Source organism: Cibotium barometz, chromosome 51 (assembly GCF_041138505.1).
Source record: "Cibotium barometz isolate CiBa-2024 chromosome 51, ASM4113850v1, whole genome shotgun sequence".
Taxonomy (NCBI): domain Eukaryota; kingdom Viridiplantae; phylum Streptophyta; class Polypodiopsida; order Cyatheales; family Cibotiaceae; genus Cibotium; species Cibotium barometz.
In genome coordinates, this window is record NC_141096.1 from 22,041 (window position 1) to 38,854 (window position 16,814).

Genomic DNA, 16,814 nt, shown 5'->3' on the forward strand with positions numbered 1-16,814 from the left:
TATGAGCTGGCGCTATAACTATGCCGTGATATTTGGCACATGAAGTACATCGGAGAGATACTTCATTTTTCCATCCTGCATACATAAGGGCACTTTGCCAACATTAGCTATGGGGTGCGCTGTATCATCCCCAGTCTCCACATACCCTGGTCTTTCCAAATTCTGCATATCTCTAAACCATTCACCATGGCTAGTCATATGGTTAGAGGCATTAGAGTCTACATACCATACATCTGAACCACTTGCAGATGCATCCGTGCCCACTGAATTTAGCATATGCTGCACAACAAACAGCTGCTCACTTTTATCTTCATCCTACTTGCTGGACGATGCATAGTTACCTTGCTGTAACTTGCCATTCTTCATATCATTCTGCTTTTTATAGCAGTCCTTTGACATGTGACCAAGCTTGCCACAATAATAGCATTCAATGCTATTTCCTGCATTTTGCCTTTGCCATGCACCTCGACCTCTTTGGCTCCCCCTGCCTCTAGACTGGCCTCTTCCACCTATGTGAGACTGAGAATCATTAGACTGTTGTTGTCCTTGATTCTGATTTCCTGATCTCCCTGAATTATTACCTCCTCGGCCACCTAACCGACCTCTGCCTCTACCTCTACCTGTATTTGAGTAGAAGGCCTGTTCCGTGCTCTTACTTGATGAGCCTTCATTTAGCCTCATCTCCTCACTGATCAGCAATGCAACCAGATCCTGAAAGTTAGGAAAATTTTCCCTAACACCAATAGAAGTCTGAAACGGCTTGTAATCACGTCCAAGCCCGTTCAAAGCAACGGAAACCATGTCATCATCATCTGTAGTGACTCCAATAGAGCCTAGGGAATCCACAACCCCCTTTATCTTCAGGGCATACTCATTTATGCTCAGGTTATTCTTCTTCACATTATGCAGCTCTTGCTTCAACTGCATCTTTCGTGCCTTGGTATTCGTGCTATACATGTTCACCAAGGTATCCCACGCCTCCTTAGGCGTCTCTGCATCCTGTATGTGGCCAATCATAGAGTCTGCAACACTAATTGAAAGCCAGTACATGACTTTCCTTGTCTTTTCATTCCATGCCTTATACTCCTTCAGCTCTTCTGTGGTCGGTGCATCTCCAAGCTCTGGTTCTTTCTCATCACCTGTGATGAAATCCCAGTAGCCCTTTCCCATAAGGAAATTAGTCATCCTAAATCTCCATGCCTGGAAATTATTCTGGTCCAGCTTCTCACTCACAATCTGAGAGATACTTTCAGACATTATGACCTGCACCAAACCAAATATGCACAGCAACTTTTGCTTGCAACCTGTGAAAACAGCTCACTTCTGTAATGAGCTCTGTAGCGATACTTGTTCCCAATCAGACTGTCACGGAATGTGACTAGAATGCATATATATGTATGTGGCAACACCTGTAGCACATGACACAGCAAATTTGTACTGCAACTCTGCACAGAACCAAAATTCGGGCATACACAGGCCGAATTCGTATTTTCACAGACTGTCTGCGAAAACCTTGCAAAGGCAAAACGGGCCCCGAAACGCGCCCGAAACGCAAATCTGGCCGCGAAAGATCTGTTCGGTCCTATGGTCACATACAGGATGCAGACTCTCCTACAACAGCGTGGAAGAACCTGGTCAAAATGTTTGAGATAAACACCAAAGCAAGGAAGTTGCAGCTAAAGTCAGAGTTGAATAACATCAAGCGTAATAACCTGTCCATTAATGACTATGCCTTAAAGATCAAGAGCATTGTTGAAGCTCTTGGGTCTATTAAGGTGACTATTGATGATGATGATTTGGTTGGTGCCTGCTTGGATGGTCTCGGTGATCAGTACAAATAGTTCAGGACATCCATCAACACAAGGGAGAACATCCCTTGTTTTACAGATCTGATTTCAATGCTTATTCTAGAGGAGAAGAACAAGGGTCTTGATACATCTTCTTCTCAGAGTAAGAACAGTTCAGAACAGGCCTTCTACTTCAACTCTAGTAGAGGTAGAGGTCGTGACAAAGGTCAAGGTGGTGGCCGATTTGGACAGAATCAGGGACATAATCAGTCTTATGATTCGCAGCAACAGCAGGCACACTCAGGTGGTAGAGGCCAGCACTCTCGAGGCAGGGGGAGCCAAAGAGGACGTGGCAGAGGTTCCAGACAGGATACATGTTACAGCAGTAATTCAGGTTACAGCAGTAACATTGAATGTTATAACTATGGTGAGAAAGGACATATCTCAAGAGAATATCCAAAGAAGAAGGCTGATAACAGAAATCATGGCAAAAGGCAGCAGAATAACTATGCGTCTTCTAGCAGACATGGTGAAGACAAATGTGAGCACTTATTTGTTATGCAGCACATGATGAATACAGTAACTGCAGATTATCCACAAAGAATGATGTATGGTATGTGGATTCGGGTGCCTCTAACCACATGACTTCTCGTGGAGAGTGGTTTAGAGAGCTGAAGGACCCAGAAACACTAGGTTATGTGGAAACAGGTGATGACACGGCTCATCCGATCGCTCACATTGGGCAAGTACCGCTGTCTATGCAGGATGGCAAAATGAAGTATTTGCAGAATGTACTTCACGTGCCCAATATAACAAAGAATTTGGTTTCAGTTGGGCAGATGATTGAGCAGGGTTTGCAGGTTCGCTTTAATCCTGATGGCTGCTATGTAGAGGACTACAAAGATGATTGCAGAGTTGTTGCAAAGGGAAAACGAGTGGGCAGAATGTTTACACTGGATGTGAACATGCCTGAGGTGAAAGCTACTATGTTTGCACAAGGTGTAGGAGTTGTGGCTGATGTAGACATTTGGCATAAGCGCATTGGCCATGTGAATGAGCAACGTTTAAGGTCTATGCAGTCAAAAGAGATTATTATAGGTTTGCCCAGATTTAAAGTGGGAGGTATGCACAAGGTATGTGAAGCATGCCAATTTGGAAAGCAGACAAAGAATGTTTTTCCACATGAGAAAAACATATGCAAGAAGCCACTTAAGGTAGTGCATTCAGATGTATGGGGCCGAGGAAGACTACGTCTATGCGTGGATGCAAGTATTATGTTTCCTTTATTGATGATCACACTTAAGGTAGTGCATTCAGATGTATGGGGCCGAGGAAGACTACGTCTATGTGTGGATGCAAGTATTATGTTTCCTTTATTGATGATCACACTAGCTCGGGGGGTGCACTACTAGAAAACCTTACGTATCACGTGCGTTCAAGAGGTAATAAAAGAATCCCTCAACTAAATTTTTTTACCTAATTAAACAACCCCTCTTAACTTATGAACTAACGGATTTTTTTCAAAAATTGAATTAAAAACCCCCTCCTGTTAATTTAATCCTGTTAAATTTTCTTAATTTATTTTATTGAAAAACCTCTCTTGTTGATCTCACGTGGTACACTAAATTTTCTAAGGTGCACCCCCCGAGCACACTAGGAAAGTGTGGGTTTACTTTATGAAGGAGAAGAGTGAGGTGTTCACTTACTTCAAGAATTTTTGGTCCATGGCTGAAAAGGAAACAGGTTTGCAGATTAAGCATCTGAGGTCAGATGGAGGGGGAGAGTATTTCTCCAATGAGTTCAGTGACTACTTACAGAAAAATCGGATTCAGAGGCAGTTTACATGTAGGTACACTCCGCAGCAAAATGGTGTTGCTGAGAGGAAGAACATGCATATTGCAGAGATTGCAGGTGCATTGATGTCTGAGAGAAACTTGCCTCATTACTATTGGGCTGAAGCAGTTCATACTGCGGTTTCATTATGAACAGGACCCCCACAGCAGCTGTACATGAAGTTACGCCAGAGGAAAGGTTTACAAATAGAAAACCAGATTTGTCACATCTGAAAGTTTTTGGATGTGTATTTGTGGGCTACTCCCTTGAGCAAAAGGGATACAGGTGTTACAACCCTGTTACACGAGAGTTGAGAGTAAGCAGGGATGTTGTTTTTGATGAGATGAGTAGCTGGTACAATGATGTAAGAGATGGTGTTGGGACTGAAGTTAAAGAGCAAGTGGTTGCGCAGAAAACAGGCCAGCAATCATAGACTTTGAGTGGACCGAGAGAGTCGCCAAGTCAAGGGTCTAGTGAAAGACCATGGAGTGGCAGATTACGTGGAAAAGTCTTTCCACCAAGTACGCCACATGTTTCATGGAGAGGCAAAGAGAAGGTAGATGAGCCCCTATGTATGCGTGATGCATCTTCAGGGTATTCGCATGTTGATGTAGATTCAGATGGCTCTGAACAGAGCCTTGATGAGGAGTTTGGTATTCCAGCTGTTAGAACACTAGGAGTGAAGAAAGCTAATGAGGCTGTTAAACCGCCTCGCAACGATCCAGGTCCGCGTAGGTCAAATAGGACCAGGAATTCTGTACAGAGATTGACGTATGATGGCTATGTTGCTCATCACAGAGCATATATGGCAAAAGTGGTACATGATGTAGAGCCCACACACTTTGAGGATGCAGTTGGTAATGTGCATTGGGAGAATGCAATGGATGAGGAGATGGCTGCGCTTGATGTGAATGAAACATGGGATTTGGTGCCATTGCCTGAGGGCAAAAATGCCATTGGATGTAAATGGGTCTATAAGGTAAAGCACAAGGCTGATGGGAGCCACAAAGTAGTAAGGTCTCCATGCTTTGAATTGTGAAGCGGCACCATCCGACCACACCCAATGATGATGCAAACAAAGTCCTTGTTTCTTCAGCCACGTATCGTGAAGCATAAAACAATGTTGCACAAATAATGTATCATGTTGCTTGTCATCTGATATGTAAAAATGCAGTGTCTTCTCAACATCACCTGTTGCTTTTCTTACATAGGTAATGTGCACCAATATTGTGACTTGGGTCGACCACCAATGCATGGATTGAATCTCGTTCTGAATTTTGAAAGTGTAATTTTCTGCAAAGTCAATGACTGAAACAACAACATTGCTAGGAAAATTGAGCAAGCATTGAAAGGTACAAGGCAAGGCTGGTTGCCAAAGGATATGCTCAGACATATGGGATTGACTATGAGGAGACATTTAGTCCTGTTGCCAAGATGGCAACTGTGAGAGCTGTTATTGCGGTGGCTGCGGCTAAGGGATGGACTTTGCATCAGATGGATGTAAAGAATGCCTTCTTGCACGGTGAGTTGCAAGAAGAGGTCTATTTGGATCAGCCACCTGGCTATGAGGATGTGGGTCACCCAGATTATGTATGCAGGCTGCGTAAAGCCTTGTATGGATTGAAGACTGGGGATGAAGAAGGCTTTCTATCGAGAGCATCTTCTTCACACCACAGATGATGGTTTCATAGTACGACCCAGCTACATGGACACACATCTATCACATGGGCTCAGGTGTGTCATTGGCCAGATCCGCACCTCTTCACACCATCTTGAGATAGAGACAGGCCGATACAGAGGAGTACCACCCGAGGAGAGGGTCTGCCAGGTATGTCACTTTGAGCCAGAGACAGAGGAGCACTACATATGCAGTTGTACGACATACTATGAGGTCAGAGGACGCTTTCACTCCTTATTCAGAGAGGGCTTTGGGCCACTGGCCAGAGTCATGGATTACTGTGATCAGAGATGTCTGAAGCTTTATCTCCTGGAGATACGCAGACTCAGAGAGACCCTCCTCAGGGGCAGAGGACCCATTGAGAGAGGACCTACTCAGAGACAGATCGCGGATTTCTTCATGACCCCCACTCAGCAACATGACAGACAGGGGACACTACCTGATAGACATGGGACATTACTTGATAGAGCTATCCAGCTAGGGCGATCCAGACGGCCCAGGCTACAAGGATCCTCCCATCACAGGAGATGCTTACATAGGAGGATCAGGATCATTATTGATCAACATCGAGCACGACCTGTCACGCCTCTTGGCATGGAGGACATTGACATCCTACGGCAGAGACCCATGTTTGATATCTTGCGATGATCTGCTGTACACGATGTCCTAGCCCTGATCCCCTACCCTTCCTGTGTATTGATGTATTCGATAGTATCTAGCTCTCATTCCCCTCACTCTACTACCCCTTTCATTTACCTTCTGATGTATTGCAGATCCAGATCTTTGTTCATTTTTTACTTTCTAGGCATAGCATTCTTCAGACAGAGTATCAGATTCTTTTGGGATGTAACTTTTTGGTCTCATAGGTCATTTTGGCCTTTTGAAGATGTTTAATATAACATTTCATTTCATTTCATTTCTCTCTTCCTCTCTAGGGCTTTGGAGGCGGAGACAAAGCCAGAATCACAATATGTCTGCGGCATGGTGAAGTTTGGAACGAAGGTGGTTATGTGTTGAGATATCAAGCTCAACTAGCACCGACACCGACACTGGTCAGTCGTCTGGGTGACTGTTCCGCACTTATATCACTGGCGCGTTTGGTGGATGACACGCTTGCAGCTTTGCCAGTGATTGACAGCCTGTTCTACTTTATGTACTAGAGTCATGGCATAGTTATAGCGCCAGCTCATATGGTCGGGTTCACACTATGGCCCGTGTGTGTTTTAGTAGTAGAGTACTTTCTATATAGTATGTACTCTTATCTCTTTGTATTATGCATTTGTGAGAAGGAGAAGAAAACAGATTTCAGCCTTCCACCTCTTGTGCCTTCTCTACTTGTTGAGTGAGGAAGTAGATAGCTTGTGTGTGCTCTTGCTCTCCCCTCTCCCCCTAAATCTTTTCATGGTATCAGAGCGCCGGTTCTTCGCGGAGGAGCTCGAGCAACAAGCAAGGCAAGCAAGGAAAGCGGTACACGGGTAAGAGGTACTTAGTCTCTTGCTCTATTTGATTTTGGAGCAACACCATTGCAGGTAGCTGGCAGCAGTGAGAGACAAGGAGGTCTCTGTTTGAGGTTTCCTTCTGGGAGGAGGAATACATAAAAGGGAGTTGTGAGGTCCCATAGGACCGAACTGATCTTTCGCGGCCAGATTTGCATTTCGGGCGCGTTTCAGGGCCCGTTTTGCCTCTGCAAGGTTTTCGCAGACAGTCTGTGAAAATACGAATTCGGCCTGTGTATGCCCGAATTTTGGTTCTGTGCAGAGTTGCAGTACAAATTTGCTGTGTCATGTGCTACAGGTGTTGCCACATACATGTATATGCATTCTAGTCACATTCCGTGACAGTCTAATTGGGAACAAGTATCGCTACAGAGCTCATTACAGAAGTGAGCTGTTTTCACAGGTTGCAAGCAAAAGTTGCTGTGCATATTTGGTTTGGTGCAGGTCATAATGTCTGAAAGTATCTCTCAGATTGTGAGTGAGAAGCTGGACAAGAATAATTTCCAGGCATGGAGATTTAGGATGACTAATTTCCTTATGGGAAAGGGCTACTGGGATTTCATCACAGGTGATGAGAAAGAACCAGAGCTTGGAGATGCACCGACCGCAGAAGAGCTGAAGGAGTATAAGGCATGGAATGAAAAGACAAGGAAAGTCATGTACTGGCTTTCAATTAGTGTTGCAGACTCTATGATTGGCCACATACAGGATGCAGAGACGCCTAAGGAAGCGTGGGATACCTTGGTGAACATGTATAGCACGAATACCAAGGCACGAAAGATGCAGTTGAAGCAGGAGCTGCATAATGTGAAGAAGAATAACCTGAGCATAAATGAGTATGCCCTGAAGATAAAGGGGATTGTGGATTCCCTAGGCTCTATTGGAGTCACTACAGATGATGATGATATGGTTTCCGTTGCTTTGAACGGGCTTGGACGTGATTACAAGCCATTTCAGACTTCTATTGGTGTTAGGGAAAATTTTCCTAACTTTCAGGATCTGGTTGCATTGCTGATCAGTGAGGAGATGAGGCTAAATGAAGGCTCATCAAGTAAGAGCACGGAACAGGCCTTCTACTCAAATACAGGTAGAGGTAGAGGCAGAGGTCGGTTAGGTGGCCGAGGAGGTAATAATTCAGGGAGATCAGGAAATCAGAATCAAGGACAACAACAGTCTAATGATTCTCAGTCTAACATAGGTGGAAGAGGCCAGTCTAGAGGCAGGGGGAGCCAAAGAGGTCGAGGTGGATGGCAAAGGCAAAATGCAGGAAATAGCATTGAATGCTATTATTGTGGCAAGCTTGGTCACATGTCAAAGGACTGCTATAAAAAGCAGAATGATATGAAGAATGGCAAGTTACAGCAAGGTAACTATGCATCGTCCAGCAAGCAGGATGAAGATAAAAGTGAGCAGCTGTTTGTTGTGCAGCATATGCTAAATTCAGTGGGCACGGATGCATCTGCAAGTGGTTCAGATGTATGGTATGTAGACTCTGGTGCCTCTAACCATATGACTAGCCATGGTGAATGGTTTAGAGATATGCAGAATTTGGAAAGACCAGGGTATGTGGAGACTGGGGATGATACAGCGCACCCCATAGCTCATGTTGGCAAAGTGCCCTTATGTATGCAGGATGGAAAAATGAAGTATCTCTCCGATGTACTTCATGTGCCAAATATCACAAAGAATTTGGTTTCTGTTGGACAGATGATTGAGCATGGTTTACAGGTGAGGTTCAATCCTCAAGGTTGCTATGTGGAAGACTTTAGCAACAAATGCCGCTTGGTTGCAAAGGGCAAAAGAAATGGCAGAATGTTTACGTTGGATGTCAGCATGCCTGAGGTAAAGGCTGCTATGTTTGCACATGGTGCAGGTGTGATTGCAGATATTGACATCTGGCACAAACGCATTGGACATGCTAATGTGCAGCGATTGAAGTCTATGCAGACTTCTGGAATTGTTACAGGTCTGCCTAAGTTTAAGGTGGATGGTATGAACAGAGTTTGTGAAGCATGCCAGCTTGGAAAGCAGTCAAAGCATGCATTTCCTAAGGATAGGAATGTGAGTATGAAGCCACTTGATGTGGTACATTCTGATGTGTGGGGGCCTACAAAGTCGGCATCAATTAGAGGATGCCACTATTATGTCTCATTCATTGATGACCACACGAGAAAGGTGTGGGTCTACTTTATGAAGGAGAAGAGTGAAGTGTTCACTCATTTTCAGAGCTTCAAAGCTATGGTTGAGAAGCAGACAGGTAGGTACATAAAATGCCTAAGGTCTGATGGTGGAGGAGAATATTTCTCCAATGCGTTCAGTGATTACTTGACTGAACATGGCATAAAGAGGCAGTTTACATGCAGGTATACTCCGCAACAAAATGGTGTTGCAGAAAGAAAGAATAGGCACATTGCAGAAGTTGCACGTGTACTAATGGCTGAGAAGAGTATGCCTCATTACTTTTGGGCTGAAGCAGTTGCGACTGCAGTTTACATAATGAATAGGACCCCCACTGCAGCAGTTCATGGCATGACGCCTGAACAAAAGTTTTCTGGTAGAAAACCAGATTTGTCACACTTGAAAGTGTTTGGGTGCATTGCATATGTGCATGTTCCGGATGAGGTACGAACCAAACTGGATCCGAAGGCTGAGAAGTGTATCTTTATTGGCTATTCCCTTGAGCAGAAAGGGTATAGATGTTATAACCCTGTCACGCGTGAGATGAGAGTGAGCAGGGATGTGGTATTTGATGAGATGAGCAGTTGGTATGCATCTACCAAAGATGCTGTTGGGGCTGATGTGCAGGAAAATGTGGTTGCTCAGAATGCTGAGCAGCAGCAATCACAGGTGCTTAGTGGACCGAGAGAGTCCGCTAGCAGTGAGTCTACTGGTAGACCATGGGAGGCTGAGACAAAATGGTAGTCCTGCTAATGCAGGAAATTTAGCAGATACACAGGTATCTCGGAAAGGAAAAGAGAAAGTTGTGGATCAGCCTTTTATGCCTGACCTTTCAGCAGGTTACTCACATGTTGATGGTGAGTCTAGTGGCTCCGAACAGAGCCTAGATGAAGAATTTGGGATTCCAGCGATTCGCACACCTGGCGTGCGAAAATCAGCCATGAAGACACCGAGGAGTGATCCAGGTGTACGCAGGTCTGAGAGGGTCAGACACCCAGTTCAGAGGCTGACATATGATGGATATGCAGCCCATCATTATGCTTATATGGTTAGAGTTGTGCAGGACAGCGAGCCCACATGTTTTGAGGATGCATTAGGGCATAAGAATTGGGAAGATGCCATGGATGAAGAGATGGCCGCCCTAGATGCAAATATGACTTGGGATTTGGTGCCATCGCCAGAGGAAAAGAAGGCAATTGGTTGTAAGTGGGTATACAAGGTAAAGCACAACGCAGATGGATCTGTGAGCAGGTATAAGGGTAGGCTGGTTGCCAAAGGTTATGCATAGACCTACGGCATTGACTATGAGGAGACTTTCAGCCCGGTTGCCTAGATGGCAACTGTGAGAGCCGTGATAGCAGTGGCTGCGTCAAAGCAATGGTCTTTACATCAGATGGATGTGAAGAATGCATTCTTGCATGGAGATTTGCAGGAAGAGGTATATATGCTGCAGCCACCTGGTTATGAGGATGTGGGTCACCCCGAGTTTGTTTGCAGGTTGAAGAAAGCCTTGTATGGCTTAAAACAGGCACCCAGAGCATGGTTGGACAAGATTGTTGAGTATCTTGTCACTATTGGCTTTCATGTAGCCAATGCAGATTTCTCACTGTATGTGAGACACACTCATAGAGGAGTGGTGCTTATTGTCATCTATGTAGATGACTTGATCATTACGGGGGACCATGATGCAGAGATTGATGATGTGAAGATTCTTCTTAAGCAGAAGTTTGTCATGAAGGATCTGGGGGAGCTCAGATATTTCTTGGGCATTGAGGTGATTAGGTCACCACAAGGCATTTGGTTACTGCAGCGGCAGTATGGCTTGGACATGTTGTCCAAGTATGGTATGACAGGCTGTAAGCCTATTTCAGTGCCATTGGATCAGAATGGCAAGTTGAGTGCGGACACAGGTGAGATCATGGAGGATCCTACTATGTACAGGCGCATAGTGGGTAGCTTGATCTACATGACTATTACGAGGCCAGATTTGAGTTATGCTGTGGGATTGGTGAGCCAGTTTATGCAGGCTCCACGGAAGCCACATTTGGATGCAGCTAGACGCATACTTAGGTATGTGAAGTCTACATTGCATTGTGGACTCTTTTATGAGGCTGGGGCAGAGATACATGTACATGGGTACACAGATGCTGATTGGGCTGGTAGCATTTCAGACAGGAGATCTACCAGTGGCTTCATGTTTTCATTTGGGAGTGCTGCTGTGACTTGGAGCAGCAAGAAGCAGCCTACGGTTGCTTTATCTAGTACAGAGGCCGAGTACAGGGGTGCTGCTATGGCAGCTTGTGAGGTAGCTTGGTTGCAGAAGCTACTAACAGATTTGGGTCTATCAGTGGATAGACAGGTTGTCATTTATTGTGACAACATCAGCAGTATACAGTTGGCCAAGAACCCAGTCTATCATGCTCGCACAAAGCATATAGAGGTCCACTATCACTTTGTTAGAGAGAAGGTCTTGTCAGGTGACATTGACCTTGTTTATGTCAGCACACAGGATCAGGTGGCTGACATTTTCACCAAAGCATTGGGTACGGAGAAGCTCCATCGATTTAGAGCTTCACTTGGAGTACAGGAGTTGGATTTGAGCTTGAGGGGGAGTGTTGAGATATCAAGCTCAACTAGCACCGACACCGACACTGGTCAGTCGTCTGGGTGACCGTTCCGCACTTATATCACTGGCGCGTTTGGTGGATGACACGCTTGCAGCTTTGCCAGTGATTGACAGCCTGTTCTACTTTATGTACTAGAGTCATGGCATAGTTATAGCGCCAGCTCATATGGTCGGGTTCACACTATGGCCCGTGTGTGTTTTAGTAGTAGAGTACTTTCTATATAGTATGTACTCTTATCTCTTTGTATTATGCATTTGTGAGAAGGAGAAGAAAACAGATTTCAGTCTTCCACCTCTTGTGCCTTCTCTACTTGTTGAGTGAGGAAGTACCCCTCTCCCCCTAAATCTTTTCATTATGGAGGGTGTTGTGGTTCAGAAATTCGCAACGGCGAAGAGGGTGTGACGAAGCCAGAATCGCATGGGGGGCAAAGTATGTCTGCGGCATGGTGAAGTTTGGAACGAAGGTGGTTATGGAGGGTGTTGTGGTTCAGAAATCCGCAACGTCGAAGTAGGTGCGAAGTGGGGGCGTCCCGTGATCCAAAGCTTCTGCTGCAGCAATGGCAAACAAAGCCATCCTCCTCCTCCTCAGAAGTGCTGCTGCTCATGTGGCCATAATTAGCAACAGCATAGTGATTTTACTCGAAGGGATGTGCGTTTTCGGGGAAAGGGGATCCACAAAGTGGGCGTAAACACAATGAGCACTGAGCACATTGTATATCAAGATCATTTCTCATCAGATTCCCTACTTGTCCAGATCAAGCTCCTCGCTGTTCCTGTTTGTTCTCATTCGTATTCCTTTCTTCCAAATCCTCCATAGCCTTCTAAATGGCTGTCTTGCACCCACATTCTCCTCCTATACTACCCCAAGCTATGGCTTCCTCTAGTGCCTGAGTCAGGCGAAATCCCACAAGAAATGTGACATCACAATTACGACCTCCATCGTCTTCACATAGTTGTAAATCACTACGTTCTCGCCCACCCCAGCGCCTCTATCTCAGATCTCCGCCGGTTTATTGGCCATCCACAAGCCCTCTCACATTGTTGTGAGACTCTGAGCCAAAGAAGAAGAAGACACCACGAATGCCGCCCTTCTCGTTCCATCGAGCCCATCTTGCATCTTGAATGCCAGAACGAATTGTGTGAAGGCCAAAGACATGAGCAGCCTGTCAGGAGGCGACAAGGGTAGTATCTACCACTCACATAACATCACGCGCTTTCTACAACTGGCACGATGGCCCTCATCCCCGCCAGACCCGCTTATCCCTTGCAAGACCACCATCGCCTTTGCGCTGCCCAATGGGCCCACCAATCTCTGCAAGGTCATGTCTGCATTCGCATTGCGGGACATCGAAGTTACCAATCTTGAGAGCCGCCCTGCCCCTGCATTGCCGCTGCAGTGGCAAGAGAGAGAGATGCAGGGGCTAGCAGCATTCTTTGTCAACATCGAGTCCACAGACAGCAAGCACACTTAGACAGCCTTAAGGCCAGGTAGAGGAGCTCTCTTCTTTCTACAGAGCTACCCTCTTGTCCAACCATCCATGCCCAGTAAAATCAGTACGCAGTAAAATCATGCAAGGACTCTAGAACTAGGAGACGTGTCCCAGTCTCAAGAAAGACAGTAGATCGAGGCACCATTATGGAAACTCTCATCATCCAGTGAGAGAGTGCCATCTCAAAGAACCAAAAAATGTACCAACGCTAATACCTCCCTCGGCAGGCCAAAGTTGAATCAATACAACGCACTCCATTGTCCAGGCAGTGCCAACAAAACCATAAACAGGATGGGGGTGCCCTACTGTCACATGCTTACCTATGCAGACCATTAGTATCTTTTTGTAACATTGAGATCATCTTTGCGAAGCCCCGGGCCCTGGAGGCTTCTTAGATAGGCACTTGTTTGTCATGCGGCTAATTTTATTCAAAATGGTTGCTTGTGATAGCTTCAAGAAATCGACACCTGTAAAAGCTATAATGCCATGGCACTGCTACTCTTGGATCCACAAAAGTGTGCAAATAATGAATACACGTACTGAAGATGAGATTAATAGAAGCATACCAGTTGTGATTAACAAAAAATGCCCAATTCTAACTTCCAAGTACCCTTACAACCAGACATCGGTCACTTCCAAAAACACCACCAACACATGATTTTGATTAAGCAAAAAGTTTATCTTTCACTTATTAATCTCTGTGACAATTAGCTTGTAATTTAATACAACACACTTTAAATTACACATTAATGCCATATGATCATGTTCACTGTTACACTAAAAAACCTGGCACCTTAGGAATCAGAAATAAAAAATCACACAATGGAAAGCCTTGACAAAACCATGTACTTTGACACAACCATTCAACGGTGACTCTTGAATATAGCTGATAACACGCTAGTTAATTGAAGCTACTATGACATTACTATTAAAACTTTTAAAAACCAATAACTTAAATTGACTGAACTGATTATTGGAACGAGGGGACAAAGCCCATGACTTAAAATGGTTAGGGGGTATGCTGCGAGGTCTTGTAGACCGAGTCCATGCTGACAAAATCAAGAGCCTCACACAAATTTTTAATTTCATTGGGAACTGAATAAAAACTGTACTTAACAAGCTACATACATTTCAAGTAACTGATATATATATCAATGTGAGGAGTCTAAGCACATGATTAATTTGTACACAAGAAGACCAATATATCAGTGTAAGGAGACCATGCATCTGCATAATTGGTACACAAGAAGACCAGGCTACATACACCTGTCAATGAACCTTGACGCTGATGATTGACATGCAAGTATGTACAAGATGTACATTTTTGTTGAAAAGCACCAAATGAACAGTCTTAAGGCATTTGTTCAGCCAATTCATTTATGTTGAATCCTGATTCATTCTCCAGCTCTTGAATTCTTTTTGCTATTTCTAGTGCCAAAGTCCCCCTTTTAGGATTCCCAAGGGTTTTAAAATGATCTCCTAATAGCCAATCTTTGTTCACAACAATCTGCAAGTCTAACAAGACAGAAGCTTGCACCTTCCATGCCCTGCGTTGTTGTTACACAGACTCTCTCCCTTTCTCCCTGTAGTTGTAGTCAAAAAGATGACCTGCATTTTGATCCTTGAATTTTTTTTGCAGACCTTAGTGCTCGCATACTGTCCCTTACATTGATAGATTCATCATACTTGAATCCCTCATATTCATATTCATCCAAAAACTTTTGCTCTGCAGCTGCAAGGACCTCAAAGAACGCTTGTTTGTCACTGTTCTCGCTGGCTCTAGCGAGTTGAAAGTACGACATTGTGTGCTCTCCTCCAAACTGCTTCAGAAAAGCTTTTTTGGCCTCCTTGCGTTCCTTGCGATTTGTGAATTTGAGATCTTTCTGCACTTCGTTTGCCTTAGCCTCTATCTCTTTGGAGACAAGTTCATCAAGCCTATCTCTCTGACGCATCAGCAAACTGACAATTGCTAATTCTCTGGTAGCAAATAGCGGCCTGTAAAGTTCTTCATTTCTTTGCCGTCTGTCTGCCTCCAGTTCGTCTACTCTTTTCTGTAAGGCCCTCAACTCATGCCTCAACTCTGATTCCCCAGGCTCCACAAGAAGAAAAGTCTGATTCTGTGGAGGCGAAACATCAATTTGCTCAGCTGACAATGGCATTTTTTCCACTATGAAGACTTGCGAATCTGCACCTTTTGTCCACCTAATGTTATGTCTGGTGGTTTCTTGGAGGGGCGTGGTTGCCTTAAAGGCTGCCATAACTGACATTTAAAAATAGAAACAATAAACACAAGCTTAAAGCAGAAACTTGCGTTTTTAGAATTGTTTTATTCGCTTAAAACAAAAAGCTTGCTTTTTGCTTTTTAATTGTGATTTAATGCAAGATCAAGTGTTTTAGCAGACATACTTGCTCAACAGAAACTTGCGTTTTTAGAATTGTTTTATTCGCTTAAAACAAAAAGCTTCCTTTTTGCTTTTTAATTGTGATTTAATGCAAGATCAAGTGTTTTAGCAGACATACTTGCTCAACAGATGATGAGAGGTTGATAAGCTTGCCGACTGCAGACGATCGGAGAAAGGTCTGTAAATGGACATCATAAAGATAAGTTGTGCAGGTAGATAGGCTGATAAACGAGGCCTTTACAAATAATCTATGCAAACGAAATGGATAATCAAGACAAGGAGAAGGAATGCAAGATGAATTGAATTTCGCCAAATATTGCAGACATACCTGTTTTCTGACAGACAATAAGAGGTGGATGAGCAAGCTAATAGAGACTATGGGAGGTAGAAGATCGCAGAGGAGAGCTCCTTGTGCAGAAGAACTGGAGGGACCGCCATTGCTAAGTTGTCTGTCTTTTTATCCTGCAGTTGATCGGAGAAAGGTCTGTAAACGGACATCATAAAGCCAGAGAGTGATAAGTTTAGGACATGAAGACGCATGAAGACAGGCATCAGCCTCTCAAATTGCAGATACCTGCTTTACGCTGTTGATTGAGCGTGTGTGCAGGTAGATACTGAAAGAGTGCACAGAGCGGAAGCAGAGTGGCACTAGAATGTGCTGAACAGAGAGTGCAAGAGAGAGAGAGATATGGAGCAAACTATGCTGAATATACTGAACCAAAACAGTCCCAAGCAAGAGACAGTGATAGTCTCATAAGTGAGGGAGCAAACAAGTACAAGACTCTATGAAAAATGAGAGGCCAGCACCCACTATTTATAGTGGGGAAGAGCTGGCCGACTGGAGCATAGAAACAGGCCGACTGGAGCTGTTGGACATGGCTCCCTAGAAAAATGCCAGAATGGCTGGGAAAAATCCCAGAAAAATACTAAAAAAGGGGTGGCCAGCCCACAAGCAAGGGCCATGCAAAAGGGGACCAAATGGGCACCATACAGAGCAGAAACTGGGGATGAAAGTGCTAACACCCCCTCTCAGCACCAGATGCTGAACAAACTCCGAGAATCCGAAGATGAGGAGCCAAGGAAGCCTGAGAAACCGGCTTGGTGAACAAATCTGCAGCATTCTCTGCGGAAGGACAATACTCCAAACGCAAATCTCCAGCAAGAACCCGTTCACGAACATAGTGATACTGAATCTCAATGTGTTTCGTACGAGCATGAAACACAGGGTTCTTGGCGATGGCGGTGCAACTCTGATTGTCACACCAAAGAAGAGTAGATCCGGTAGGAGGACAGCCAAGCTCCTCCAATAATCTCCGCAACCATA

At 44.6% G+C, this 16,814-nt stretch overlaps 1 protein-coding gene and 1 long non-coding RNA gene across 2 annotated transcripts; one reads left to right on the forward strand and one right to left on the reverse strand.

Annotated features, from left to right (window-relative positions):
* Window positions 1-5,024: 5,024 nt before the first annotated feature.
* On the forward strand, window positions 5,025-6,119 carry LOC147609158 (uncharacterized). Its single transcript, XM_086787451.1, has one exon. It carries the CDS (start codon window positions 5,254-5,256, stop codon window positions 5,944-5,946), a length of 693 nt encoding a protein of 230 aa, XP_086643577.1. The 5' UTR covers window positions 5,025-5,253; the 3' UTR covers window positions 5,947-6,119.
* Window positions 6,120-14,997: 8,878 nt separating this feature from the next.
* On the reverse strand, window positions 14,998-16,067 carry LOC147609159 (uncharacterized). The gene is made up of 3 exons (XR_015264220.1): window positions 15,819-16,067; window positions 15,609-15,668; window positions 14,998-15,348 (listed from the first exon to the last, which is right to left on the reverse strand). It is a non-coding gene; the product is annotated as an uncharacterized LOC147609159 (long non-coding RNA).
* Between the last annotated feature and the right edge of the window lie 747 nt (window positions 16,068-16,814).